The following is a 14,734-nucleotide window of genomic DNA, read 5'->3' as shown; positions in this document are numbered from 1 at the left end:
TCTTTTTGGCTTCTATATTGGGCTGCATGTCTATATCGTGATATACACAGATGTCAGTGAAGAATTTCAAGTGTGAAATTTAGGCAAATGAGTTACGATAGTTAGTACACTGTAGTGGCAGTAATTTAGATGCTTGCTAGCTTTAGGTAATCACTGAACATCTTAAACTTTTTGTGTGTGTGTTTTGTGGACACAGAGGTGATGGTGGTTCTGATGGCATTCTGAAGCCCTGATTTTATAATTTTCTGCCTTTAAGTGTTTGAGTACTGGCTTCCTGTGAAGAGTACTGAACTTAAACAGTTGTGTTGAATTTGATGCACTTTATGACCTTGTAAATACTCATGAGCTTGAGACTCTCTCTTATTCCATTGAAAGTAGGTACAGCTGCCGCACGGAAAGAAATAATCAGAAACAAAATTCGTGCAATTGGCAAGATGGCAAGAGTCTTCTCTGTTCTCAGGTACTTGTGTGACTTCCACATTCCTAAAATCCACATGTATATTAGGAAGACTTCTGTGTTCCAGGATAGTGGATGCCAAACATTTTTCAGGGAGGTACTCATGCATCAGAATCTTGTTTGGCATATTGATGCACCTGATTGATGTAGGTATTTTTGGTTAAAGAATGTTTTTAAGTTATTTTTGAGACATGTTTCAAGAAATTAGAGAACATGATCTTTAGTTTACAAATTATTTGTCCAGCTGTTAACTATGAGTGTTGGAAAGACAATACCAAACTATAGAGATTAAAATAAAGGGTGTAACAGAGGAGGTTAGGACTGGCTCAGAAAATTTGTGGCATACCAGAAAGTTGAGGACTAGGGGCTTTTTGTTTCAGGTTTCTGTTTTTTTCAGCTTTTAAAAGATACCATTTTCTTGTACCTGTTTAGCTCTAGAGATTTCATAGAATCACAGAATAGTATGGGCTGGAAGGGACCTTTAAAGGTCATCTAGTCCAACCCCTGTGCAATGAGCAGGGACATCTTTAGTTAGATCAGGTTGCTCAGAGCCCTGTCCAACCTGACCTGGAATGTTTCCAGGGACAGAACTTCTGCCACCTCTCTGGGCAGCCTGTTCCAGTGTTTCACCACACTCATTATAAACAATTTCTTCCTTGTATCTAGTCTAAATCTGCCCTCTTTTAGTTTAAAACCATCTCTTCTTGTCCTATTGCAAAAGGCCCTGCTAAAAAGATTGCCCCTGTCTTTCTTACAGTCCCCCTTTAAGTACCGAAAGCCTCTGTAAAGTCTCTTTGGAGCCTTCTCTTCTCCAGACTGAACAACCCCAACTCTCTCAACCTGTCTTCATAGGGGAGGTGCTCCAGCCCCCTGATCATTTTTGTGTCCCTCCTCTGGACCCGCTCCAACAGGTCCATGTCCTTCCTGTGATGAGGACTCCAGAGCTGGAGGCAGTACTGCAGGTGGGGTCTCACCAAGAGTGGAGCAGAGGGGAAGAATAGCCTCCCTTGACCTGCTGGCCATCTCTTGATGAAGCCCAGGATACAGTTGGCTTACTGGGCTGCGAGCGCACATTGCTGGCTCCTGTCCAGCTTTTTGTCCACCAGTACCCCGAGGTCCTTGTTGGCAGGGCTGCTCTCAATCCCTTCATCCCCCAGCCTGTATTGATGTCGAGGGTTGCCCTGACCCAGGTGCAAGACCTTGCACTTGGCCTTGTTGAACCTCATGAGGTTCACACAGGCCCCTCTTCTCAAGCTTGTCCAGGTCCCTCTGGATGGCATCCTGCCCTTCAGGTGTGTCGACTGCATCACTCAGCTTGGTGTTGTCTGCAAACTTGCTGAGGGTGCACTCGATCCCACAGTCTGTCATTGATGAAGATGTTAAACAGCACTGGTGCCAGTATGGACCCCTGAGGAATGCTGCTTGTCACCCATCTCCATCTGGACATTGAGCTGTTGACCACTACCCTCTGGATGTGACCATCCAACTAATTCCTCACCTGCCAAACAGTCCACCCATCAAAACCATGTTTCTCCAATTTAGAGAGAAGGATGTTGTGGGGGACTGTGTCAAAGGCCTTACAGAAGTGCAGATAGATGACATCCGTAGCTCTTCCCTTGTCCACTGATGCAGTCACTCCATCGTAGAAGGCCGCTAGGTTGGTCAGACAAGACTTGCCCTTGGTGAAGCCATGCTGGCTGTCAGGAATCACCTCCTTGTTCTCCATGAACCTTAGCATAGCTTCTAGGAGGAGCTGTTCCATGATCTTCCCAGGCACAGAGGTGAGGCTGACAGGTCAGGTCAGTAGTTCCCAGGGTTCTCCTTTCTACTCTTTTTAAAAATGGGTGCAATGTTTCCCTTTTTCCAGTCACCAGGGACTTCACCTGACTGCCATGACTTCAAATTCCATGGAGAGTGGTTTGGCAGCTACATCAGCCAGTTGCCTCAGGACTCAGATGCATCTTGTCAGATCCCATAGACTTCTGTATGTTCGGGTTCCTCAGGTGGTCACGAACCTCATCTTCTCTTACAGTGGGAGGGACTTTGCTCCTCTAGTCCCTGTCTTGCGGCCCATCCACTCAAGAGGTGTGGGAAGAGAGGTTGCCAGTGAAGACTGAGTTCATGATCACATTTACCCAAAATATATCATTTTCCACTCATCATAATTGTTGAAATAGGGGTAATTTTTTACAGTTGGTATTTCCTGAAGCATAGACACTTTGAACAAGACTGTGGATTGTTTTATGGCACCAAGGTGCATTCAGTAGCTCATGAGGCATTCAGTGCTAATTTCAAAGCTAATGAGTCTGCATGTGAATAATTGCTCAGAATTTGGTTCAGAAGTAATCAGTATGTATAACTCCTAGGCAGAGGAAAGACTGGTATGGAATAGAAATATTTTTCCCTTTCTGGTTGTTTGAATTTGAATTTACATTCAGTCTTGACATGCACGAAGCACAGCAAAAATAGGCTCTCCCTCTCCCCATCCCTTATTAAAGTTCTCATGAGCAGAGATTGAAGGTTTTGTTACTGTTTTTTCTCACACCAGGGAGGAGAGTGAAAGTGTGCTGACACTCAAGGGTTTGACTCCCACTGGAATGTTACCTAGTGGAGTGTTGGCTGGAGGACGACAGACCCTGCAAAGTGGTAATGATATGCAACTTGCTGTGCCTCAGATGGACTGGGGCACATCTCGCTCTTTTGCTAACACTACACATAATGCATGCAGGGAATTTCTTATGCTTTTCAGTTCTTGTCTTAGCGGCTGATACAAGTACAGTGTTACGTGTTAATCAGGCAATGTGAAATGGATACTTAACCAGGGTATAAAACTAAAAGCAAATTAGTTCAGCGGTGTCAGGCCACATTTTTCAGACTTAGAGCTTCCATAGTTTACAGTTTTTCAGGTGGCGCACATGCCTGAAGTGGGATGACCTTATAGATCTGATATTGAGGCATTTGATCATTACAGATGGCAATGTAATTTTGCATCATTACTTGTCTGCTTTCCATTAAAATGGTTTTATTATAGATGTGTTAGTATTTTCATTGACAATGTCAAATACTTGTTGATATTAATATTAACAAACAGCTGCAGGCTGCAGAGTTCCGTATTACACTCCATTGACAGATTGAAATGTGCTACGTTTTGTACCCTGGTAATTAATGCCAAAGTTTGTTCTCTATGTTGTTTGTCAGATGTTCTATGTATAATTGACCTCCCTGAATTGTCCTTGTAACATGCTGTTTCCTTCCTCTGCAGATGTAGCTGCTTTCTTAGATCTGTCTGTCTCTCTCTAGGTATAGATGTATGTCTGTATAAGTGTTAAAATTAAACCACTATCCCAGACACTTGTCTGTCTCTTGATGTAGAAGCAATGTTGTAGCACCTTGTTTTTGAGGTTTGCTGCATTTGCTGCTGCACATTGTCTGTGCATTTTGAACAATAATGTACTTGAAAAATACTCAGTAATTGTTATAAAATCAGTTGAGAATAAAGGGATTGAATTTAAAACTTGTAAATAAATAAAAGGGTGTTATTAAGTGTGCATTTTTTTTTTTTGCATGAAAATAAAAAGAACTCTATACAAAATATACCTGTAATCTGGCTCATTGAATATTTTGTAAAAGTTTTTTCTCCTTTTTTTAGTTTGTTGAATCATTGGATCATATTTTTCACAAGGCCCATAAATTATTAACTAAGCTTAGGGAGAATGCTGTGAGACTGTACCAAATATATTAAAAGAATGAAGTCCAGGTTTCTGTTCACAGTGGTGGATAACTGAAATATACTAGTCTGAAACTAGACTTCATATCAGCAGCACTCTTAACATAAATTATTCAAAGACTTTTTGTTGGCCGTCTTCAGGCTTTACTAGAAAGTATAAAACTGTTGTATGGGACCACTGAATTTTGTAACTATTGAAAGATTGTAATGTTTGAATACCACTTTTTACACAGTCTGTTTTCTGAGAGTAGCTGCTTTTCTCATTTTATGATTTAGGCAGTTTTAGAATTTTGTAAATTTTAGATGTAGGTTTTTTTAAAGCCATTCACTGTATTTTCTATTAAATGATCAAAGCTGGTTTTTAATAGCTTTGAAACATGAATGTCACATTTTAAGTAATTTTTCTAGTGGACATATAATGTCTACGAGTAAGTTTATATGTCTGGTGTATGTATGTGATTGTTTTGTGAATGTCTATAGCAAGAAATGGTGTATGTTTCCTAATCCATCTGACTATTCCAAAAGCATATGTTCTAGTTTTAATTTTTATTGTCTAGTAAGATACTTTATTATGCTTAAAAAAATGAGTCTGCATTCCTCTCACTCATTTAACAGATTTTTTTATCCATGTTGCATTACAAATATCAGAGAGGATCAAACTGACTAGAAAATTTTTTTAACGTAAGACATATGACTTTCTATCATGTGGGACATTTGGAAAGTATGCAAAATGCATTTTGGATTTTTGTGGGTGTGTTTTTTTTCTTGACTAGAACTTTTGATGGCAATATTCCTTGATGCACTACATGAATGTACCTCATTTGATTTAGTCATGTTGATTGTTCAGAATAACTCATGCCAACTGTTAGTTCTCCTTAAGTTGCAGTAACTTCTTTTACTGATAAGAATTTTATTCAGTCTTCAAAAAGAAGTTTTCAAATTATTCTCAACTGCAAAGCCTAGAAGTAAACCAAAAAAAAAATAAAACTTCATTAATTGACACTTTTCTAAACCATCATAGTATCAGTGAATTCTATTCTTGATGATAATATGGTCACTGATAGTATAGTAGGATTTCTTACTGCAAATATTCAATTACTTTTTGAAGTATATTGTACTATGTTGGTCAGTGTACTGTCAATAATTTAAACTAGTCTAGATTTGAGAAAATAAAATAACATAATATTAATTGTAATAATGTTTTATTCTATTCTTTTATTTGCTTGAAAATTCAGAAAATTGACCGGTGTGTCCTGGGTTTTCCAGGTTTCAGTCTTACAAGTGCTCATTTTTCGATGGCACATTGAGAAAAGGTCTAGTTGTGCTTATTGCTGTTAGATCTATAAGAAGCTTTGAAAGCTGTAAGAAATGTGTCTGTCTACATTTCTTTAGAGAGTTTTTTATCAGGGCAGATATACACACCACAAATATATATGTGCAAGTCACCATTAACACAATGCATATGCAATTTTTGCATATATGCCTATTATAATTCTTAATGTCAGTCACATATTCTGTACTAGGTCTTAGCAAATGCCACTGCCGTCTCGGGAATTTGCTCGGCCACACCTACTATCTTCTGTGATATCGATACTGGGTGTTCTCAGAGGAGAGAAGCTTGTTGGCATTGACATAATGCAGAGTAGGGCACCAAACATGTTATTCAGTCTAATGCAACTCCTTCATGGGCCATGCTTGAATAGATTCTTACTGCAAAACAGCAATCTGAGGGTGATACACAAATTCTAACTGTAGTGAAAGGGTTAAACAAATGCAAGTCAGTTAATAAAGATCATTTTGGAAAAAAGTGCAAAACTAAATCTTATGGAAGAAGTCAATACATGATTTTTTTTCCCCAGAAATACGTTATTATATTTTTGAGAAACGAGTCATAGGTTATTTTTAGATAGCTTTAATGTACTAGAATAAAAACAGACTTTGGGAAATCATGACCTATATGTGTTTCTAAATTTTTTTTAACGTAGATTTTTTCAGTTTTATTATTTATGTTACTTGCATTATAGTAGCTGAAATAGCTACTGTTCTTTAAAGTAGCATTTCCCAGTGACTTACTCTGTGAACTGAATCCAACAAAATTATTTTCCAAATTGAGTCAACGTCTGTTAAAAAATACCAAAATACCTAAAGCCTTATTCAGCATCATACTAAACACAAGCCTAAATTAAAAATTGTACGTACTTCATGGAAATCAGTGCCACCTACTGCTAATCTTTCATTGCTGCCCTTGCTGTTAGTCAGAGGGGCAGTAAGATAGTCTTTTGGTTTTATGTTGAAAGTTGGCAAGAAAGTTGGCAAGGATTTTGTCTCAGGTCTGTCCCCTAAGTAGAGCAGGGGGAGAGCTGGAATTGAGGATGGAAATGCCATTGGACCTTGTTGCTTAACATTTGCTCTCAAGTCGAGGATTTTCTAGGCAAAGACTTCAGGATTACCTGTTACGTTAGTATGATACAGTATTTATTTTAGGTTTATCAGGGTTTACAAAGAATATAGTTTTAATTCAGATGTACCTGCAAAAGAGAATCCAACAAATTTATTTTCCAAATTGAGTCTTTACAGTGTGGGTTTTTTAAAGTGTTTGTATTTTCCAGTCAGTTTGTTCTTTTATATCAAGTTGAAAATTGTGTTTTTCTTAACTGTGATGTATATTCCAAGATCTTTTTGGAATAATAGTACTACAAGTAGAATGAACTAGGAGTAAATTTTGAAATTTGTATTTATGACCAAGCTACATAATTTACAGAGATAAATCAGTATTCGTGATCTTTTCAGGAAAAGATTGAAAACAAAGACTGCACAGGTAACAGGAGATGGTGGAAAGAGGTGGTTTTTTTACATAGTTTTGTATTTGTATGGCAAATTGATTATAGTATGAAAGTATGTATTTGGTGACTTTCTAAAATAATTCTTAAAATAATTTATTTTTACACTTCAAGAAGGTTTCTTTCCCTTAATGTAAACATAAATAACCATCCATTCAAGTGGCTTTTTGATTTAATTCTGGGACTGCCCTTGTCTGTAGATTTAAGTGCAGGAGATCTTTATTCTTCTTTTGGTACTATCGAATATGCAGCACATAAATGTTAAAATGCTGCATTACCCTTAAGTATTTTAGTAGCATTTAATAACTTAATACAAGTATCTGATTTTATTGATTTTTTTTTTTTTTTTTTTTTTTTTTTTTAGAGTATCTTAGTGGAAATTATAATTTTGTGCAACACTGAGGTTAAGGCATAGTGTAGGCAATTGATACATAACAACATAGTGTTGGCATAGTGTAGGCAACTAAAATGTTGTGTCTTTTTTCTGGGGCAGGAAATGAGAAGTTACAAACTTACTCGCTTTAAAGAATTCTATTCTGATCTAAAGCCATATTTTCTTATATAGCTACTTTCCCCAACGTTTGCTTGAATATTCAACTCTGTTACGATTTTTGTTGTTAACAATATGTATCGAGCACTACACAAGTAAGTTTACCACTATGTGTGCTATTTTTTGTTAATTTTTCTTAAATTATGGTACATAGTAGGGGAGGTAAAAAGTTGTTACATTATTGAGACTTAGCTACAGTTTAGGTTGTAGTTACAAAGTGGTTTCTTTAGCAAGTCTGCCCTAATAAAAAGTTCTTTTGATTTTCATATCCTAATAACCTCAGGTTAAAGCTTTGACTTCTAGAGCTAAAACAACTGGGAAAGATATTACACCTAGAAATTACAGCTGATGTCGTGGTTATTTAGCTCAAAAAACAACTAGTAAGCTAGACTTTTTTTCATGTTCACATTAATTCACCCACCAAGACTATGTTAAATCCAGACCTCTTCCTGCTGTAGACTTTGTTGTTGATTCAACTAAACAATTTATGAGACTTTGTAAATATGACTTGCTAGATTTGTCTTTTAGGGTTTAAATTTCATGGTTCAGTTCTCAGAGATACCTGTTTTAGCTTAGAATATGGTGAGAAATAAAGTACTAGTTAAACTTCAGGGAGCTAAACATAAAGAGAAAAATTATTTCTTATTATTAGGACACTGCTAGTGTTATTTTTAGCGTCCTTCCTGCTAATTTAATGATGCTCACTAATGCATTTTAATCTTCAGAAATAGTAGTCTCAAACCAGATTTTTTTAAACCATACCGCAATTTTAACATTAGTTGAAATTTTCTGTTGCTGTCTTAAAAACCCCAAACTTACAGAAATGTGCAGTTAGTAACATCAGTTAATTAGTGTTGCTTTGATATACTTTTAGATGATAAGTTGTATTAGTTAAAATTCAGGAGAAGTTCCACTTAAACTTAAAAACAACCCCCCAAAACCTTAATTTTATCATTTTAATTAATTGTAATCTAATCTGGCGTAGCATACTATATTAAATTGATCATTGCCTTTTCTGCTATGCGATATTACACTCTTCATCTTTCTCATTCATTTTGCATGCATCTGCTCACTTCTGTACAGCCACTGTAGAGGCAATTGAGGCTGAAAAAGGTATGATCAGAGTCTTTGCCATTGGCAGAGATCTGTGGTGTCTGGGAGGGAATTCAAAAGTACTCTGTGTGGGTGTGTTTTACTTTCAACTTGCACAAGCAGGGATGAATCAACTGCACTGATTCATCCCTTTTACATGTAACATTCATTTCTGGCTTTAGGATGATTATTGATTATCCTTAATGTTTTAGGGAAGTTCTTGGGGGGGGGGGTTGATCTTTTTTGTTTGTTTTAGAAAATACGGACTAGGTTTTTGTATAATAGCATGTTGTGATATGTGATGTTGTCTTGAAGTCCTTAAAAATGGTAGCGTTTAGTGGGGTTTTTTTCTGCATTCAACTGCAAGGTTTTGTTTGATTGGGGGGGTATGCATGCTTTTTCTCGTAAAATCTATTTTAATGGCTTTGAACATACTTTTTGAAAACTTTCTGTAAAACATCTGGTAGTGTAGGACGTATAAATATAATGTTTTTTCTTACAGATTTTGAATGTAATTCGTTGACCCCGTTTATTTCCAGTATATACATCAGCCTGCCAATATAAGGCATATTAAATTCCATGGATTATCAGTGCTTCTGTGCTAAATGTATATATGTCCTTTGTTACTAGTATTGAGCAAAATGCCATCAACGTATTTGGTGTTCAGAGTATTCAACTTCAGATTGTTGTCTTTTCAGAAAGACTTTAATTTCCTCTTGCTCAATATTCAATGAAGTGAATGACAAACAGCACAGCAGTTGAGAGAGCTGCCTTTGGGGTTTTTCAGATTTGGTCACAAAGCACCATTTAATGACTGTATTCTTTGTTTTTTAATTAAGGAAGTCAGATCTCCAAAAATATAAACAGGTGCCATATTCTGTTCTCACAAACACGTGCAAGAGGTCCCGTTGTTGTGAGTGGAAAGCTGTACTTAAATCTGCAAAGAATTATTTCATCCCAAAGACTTCAGTCTTACTATGTGGTCAGCTATTTCCAGGTGTAAATTCAACTACAGACCTCATTCATTAAAATAATCAGTAGCAAAATAATACCTATTTTCTATCTTATTTTAAATACATTTGTATTTAAGTGATACCATTGTTTAACCACAGTGCTGACTCAGTGATTGTGGTTGTGTCCATTTCCATCATTCACATGATTAGCACAGAATGTGAACCACATCCCGCAGTTTTGCCTGCATGAAAACTGCAGGATCAGGCCATGGGTGCGCGTATGCAGGGCATAAATCTGCTGTTACTTTTGTAGCCCTTTGCTGCTTTGCCTCCACTGCACTTGCTGTGCTACTTCGATCTTACTGACATTCCACTGGAGAGAAGGGGGATGTTAAGATAAGCCTGACACACTGGGCAGCAAAAGCAGTTGGTGTGATAGCTGGCCACGCCAGGGACACGCAGAAGCAATCAAGTGGGCTTAAACCCCTTGATTCCTACTTGCAGAATATTTGCCATACTTTGTTCTTTTTGTTACAAACCGAAATCGTGATTGCCGTTGAACGTTTCAGGAAAGCAGGTTAGAGAAGCTTTTACTAATACAGATGCAGAGCCATAAGTTTCTTTGGCTGATTTCATACCTGTTTTTAAACATCATTTGTTAGAAAAAATATATACTTTCAACTTACTTTTCCATTACTGACATATCAAATTTGCATTTTGTTAAGCAATACGAGGATTCTCTCCGCAACATAAAATCTGCAGTTTTGAAGAAGCAAAAGGTTTGGATAGGATCAATGAGAGAATGCCACCAAGAAAAGATGCTCTTCAGCAAGATGGTATTAATACTATAAACACAACAAATGCCAATGGAAACAATGGAACTGGCAACAACAATGCACAGTGACCACGACAGCTTCTGGTTTACTCACTCATGTCTTGCCTGAGAATTCCTAGATTACTGCTTTTTGATGTGACAACAGATGAAATAGCCAGGGGGATCGCTTGAAGTGACTACTTAATATGAGGTGGAAAACCGCCTGGCATGATCCCGCTGAAGAAGGACCATCATGCTTTTGAGACAACAGCCCCACTCTGTACGTGGTGGCCCGACCTCCTGGGACCGTGCCTCACCTATTTACACAAAGTCCATCACTGGCTGCTGAAGCTTCAGAAGAGATCTGGGGAAAGAATCGGGCTGTTATCACTAAAGCACATCTAGACTAGCATCTTAACGCTTATCGTTGTCAACACTTTTTAAGTTTACAAATGGGAATTTTTCTTTCAATAGAGGTAGTTTGGGGGTTTTTTGGGTTTTTTTTGTTTGTTTGTTTGTTTTAAATCAGACTTTCAAATACAACCCTAAGAGCTAACTATTTATTAATGGACATCGGTTTCATGAAATGTCTTTAAAATGATAGGTTAGAATGGTCTTAAAATATCTGAGGCTGCAAAAAATGTATTTTAAATGGACAGAAAAAATGCCCCAAAAAAAAATCTAAGTTGGTCATTCTGTAAAATGCTGACCTCAGGTTTACTCCTTAGATGTTGCTAATTCTATATTGTATTCACTGTATTTTTTAGTTACAGCTTATCAGAAGATTTCTATGTAGGAATGTTTATTACTTGAACACAGATTTTAAAAAAATATTTAATTTAGAAACTTTTTTGTCCAGCTTTTTCAAGACTCTTCCCCACCTTGAATTTTAAAAAAAAATTATTATATATACGAATTTTAAAAGTAATAAAAATATGGAAGTGTTAATTTTAAGGTACTTTTAATTGAACTTTGTACATTGTTTAAGTAAATTTTGATTCATATCAAGTCTGTAAAGCTTGGCATTGTATTTTGTGTATGCATGTTTTCATTTTGCAGATATTTAATATATAGACCTATGATGTGTATCTATAGGTTACCTAGATGTTATGGGTACTTTTAGTTTATTGTATTACGGTTGCATAAATAGTTAATAATCACTGGGCTGAATAGCTGCAAGCTTTTTATTATTTTTAAATCTGTAAAGGAAACTGAAACTGTATCAAACATACTTTTTGTTTAGGCAAAGCAACGCGTAAGCAATTGCTCTGCTCAACTGCTAAGGCATTAGTGAAAGTGTAAACTTGAGACTGCATGTATTTTGGTATCTACAGGACTGCTTGGTTAAAATAAAAATTGAAGCCCTGTGCTAATTTGTTCACAAATAATGGACTGTACTGGTTGCCACTGTACTTTGTTATATATTTTGACATTTGCTACCTGTCCTGCTCATCCCCTGGAACACAACTTGAAACTTACGTCACTAGAGTTCATCTCCTTTTTTTTTTCTTTTTTTTTCTTTTTTTTTTTTTTTTTTTTGCCATCAAGTACAATCTGTGCATACCCCTAAGTTGGAAATTTTATGCATGTTCTGAACTATTCAAGTATTTTATAAACAGTAGCACACAATAAATTTTGTGCATGGGCTGCGGCTCCTATCATTGTGTATTGGTTTTATTTGGCATACGTAGATCTAATCTGACCTTGAAAATTGTTTAGAAATAGTCTTCAAAATTTAAGCTATTGATGAAATAGCCTAAAAGGTCAGATTTAGCTTGCAGAGAACTAGTTTAATGTAAATGCTATTTAATTTAAATGTTATTTCTGCTGCTTTTTTTTTTGCTTTTGAGTTCTCTCTCGTAAATAAAATACCTTGATATTTTCTGTCTGCTAAACTGGACACCCGTTGTTGGTTTGTACAAGCTTGTAAGAGCAGCTTTAGTTGATTCTAGAAAGTCTGTTAAGTATATAAAGCTTCGTTTTGTGTGTTGATTTGAACTGAATATTCCAGGCTGGTGAAGTGTGTTGGGCAGAGGCTGTTTTGACAGTCAATACACACGCGTGATTTAATCTTTTTGGTGTATTATTTTTTAAAGTAAGGACAAGCTGCTGAACAGGATGAGAATTAAGATAAAAGGTAAAAGTAGTAAATGACACACTGTGCTAATGGAGTTTTAATGATTGATTTTAATTTATTGCAGATGCATTCTAATTGGAAATTCTTCTCAAAGTTTGAGTGCAGAAGATAGAGTTAAAAAATGGTAAGTGTTTGGGTTGTTCTATGAAGCAGCCCCCATACGTGCGAACTCTCTGCATATGATGTTGTATTAGAGCAGAATAGACGCATGTTACTAAGTACAACTAAAATTTTACATGATGAACATTATGATGGTACCTTCCTCCTTGTAAGCACTAGTGGAAAATTTGTCAACCTCCCAAGACGGTGTTTTTCATGATTTGATACTCAGGTCTTAGTTGTGATTAGTATTGTGACTAGCTGACTAGAAAATAAAACAGATTCGGTCTTTGTCTGGAAGGACCTCCTTGTAACTGGAGAGGACTGCTTCCGATACTTGTATGGCGCTACGTGCCTGGCTGCAGTGATGCCTGCTGCCTTGAGAATTCCCTTGCCTGTAGTAGCTTTTGGCAGATAGAAAGGCAGGTCTGCAGTAAAAGAAAATTTCTCAGGCAGATGTTGACCTGATTTCTCTTCTCGTGCTATGTGTCTCCTGTCACCCTTTAAGCAAGTGGCCAGGTAACAGAGTTATGTCTGTGGGTTTTCTCTGGAAAGCAGGTACTCATTTTTTGCTACTGTGTTTCTGAAAGGTGGAGTCTGGAGCTGCCTCTAATTCTTGTATTGTTGGGGAGAAGAAATTATATCCTCCCTCCCAGAAAATTGTAAGTAGTTCGCATTGCTCCTTTTCTGCTTTCGGTGTTCTAAGGGGGGAAAAAAGCCCATGTGTCTTTGGTGTGTTCTTGGTCAGGGAAGGGAAAAGGCTTGGAAATAGCTGTCAGCCAAAGGGCACCGGTAGCAAAAGCCGTGAGAGGCGCGGTGGTTCCTGCTTTGGGCTGGAGCTGTCAGCGCTGCCCTGCCCTGGGCTCGGCTGTCGCAGGGAACAGGCCGCTTCCTCCCTTGAGCTGCTGGATGAAACCACCGCCTGTGGTGCGCCGGCAGGGAGGGGGAGTACTCGGGGGTGGGCTGGGGTTTCTGGCTGTTTTGGGAAGTGCAGATGCATTTTGGTGAAACTGAGAAGCAGAAGTACAGAACGTGTGCTTGAGGAAGGGGTGGGGGGCGGTATTTTAAAGCAGGGACTTGTGTTGAGAAACTTGCTGCCACCTGGTGAACCAAACAGGGAAGACCAGCCTCGTTCACAGAGCCTACCTCCGTTTAGTTTAATGGCACACAGCTTCACCCACAATTATTTCCACTGCTAAACAGCAGCTTTCCTTTCGAAGGTTATTCAGGTCCAGTTATGAAATGGAAAATTTGCTGTAGTTGTATCTATTGAATTGTGAAGAAGAAGATCGGCTTCTTTAGCAAAAAGACAAGTGGTTGGGATTGGGGCTGTTTTCTCTTAGAAAGAAGTAGGTCTTTTCTGGTTTGAGTCTGAACACTTTTTGAGAGGAACAGTCTCGTAAACAGTTTTCTTTTTTCTAACATTTAATCTTGTTAGTTACATATAAAAACTAGGCTTTTTCAGGCACAGGACAGTATCCGTTCATTCTTTCCTTACCTACTTTTTGCTACAATTCATTATTCAATTCTTGTTACCCCAGTTCTTTGTTACCAGCATGTAATGAAATAACCTGTTGCCATAAAACAGGTGAATATCATTAGGACATAGAACCCCCTTCATCTGTCATTTTCTCATAGTAGTAGGCTGTAGAGCCAGACTTAAACAACATTCTGCTTTGAATTACAAGTGTCATGGTAGGGATTTTATGGTCACGTGAAAAGATGCAGATGCACTAATATGCTTTAATTATTAAATGCTAAGCTGCTTCACTTGTAAGGAGGTTTGCTGAAGAGCAAAGAAACGAGAACCAAAGCTTACGAGAATCTTGGTCAAGCTTGGAGTGCTGTTGACAGCTGTACATGTCACAGTGATACTTGCACCAGGGATGACCAAAGTAATGCAGGGTGGAATGTCTTTTAGTCTCCCCAAAACAAATTCCGTCTACTGTTTGCATTTGGAATGTTTAGTTTTAATCTCACCCAGGAATTTTACACGGATCTGTATTTCCGAGTTTAATGTCGGAAAACATTTATAGTCTAAAGTAAGATTTAGGCTGCAGGACAT

At 37.5% G+C, this 14,734-nt stretch overlaps 1 protein-coding gene across 8 annotated transcripts in view; it reads left to right on the top strand.

Annotated features, from left to right (window-relative positions):
- The window catches only part of PPP3CB (protein phosphatase 3 catalytic subunit beta), a 51,530-nt gene that overhangs the window by 32,651 nt on the left and 4,145 nt on the right, over positions 1–14,734 (top strand). For 3 of the 8 annotated variants that reach the window (XM_086466416.1, XM_086466417.1, XM_086466420.1), the window contains 4 exons: positions 376–460; positions 3,006–3,103; positions 8,658–8,687; positions 10,345–11,239. In XM_086466416.1, the coding sequence (XP_086322542.1) occupies positions 376–460; positions 3,006–3,103; positions 8,658–8,687; positions 10,345–10,523 (392 nt within the window). In that variant the 3' untranslated portion in view covers positions 10,524–11,239. Of the gene's footprint in view, positions 1–375; positions 461–3,005; positions 3,104–8,657; positions 8,688–10,344; positions 11,240–12,634; positions 12,695–13,259; positions 13,332–14,734 lie in introns of those variants that run through there. The other 5 variants (XR_015183525.1, XR_015183524.1, XM_009961108.2 and 2 more) reach the window with 5 other exon arrangements.

The sequence above is a fragment of the Leptosomus discolor genome, chromosome 6 (assembly GCF_034619465.1).
Source record: "Leptosomus discolor isolate bLepDis1 chromosome 6, bLepDis1.hap2, whole genome shotgun sequence".
NCBI classification, from domain to species: domain Eukaryota; kingdom Metazoa; phylum Chordata; class Aves; order Leptosomiformes; family Leptosomidae; genus Leptosomus; species Leptosomus discolor.
The sequence above is the reverse complement of the archived record's forward strand: the minus strand, read 5'-3'. Positions and strand labels throughout refer to the sequence as shown.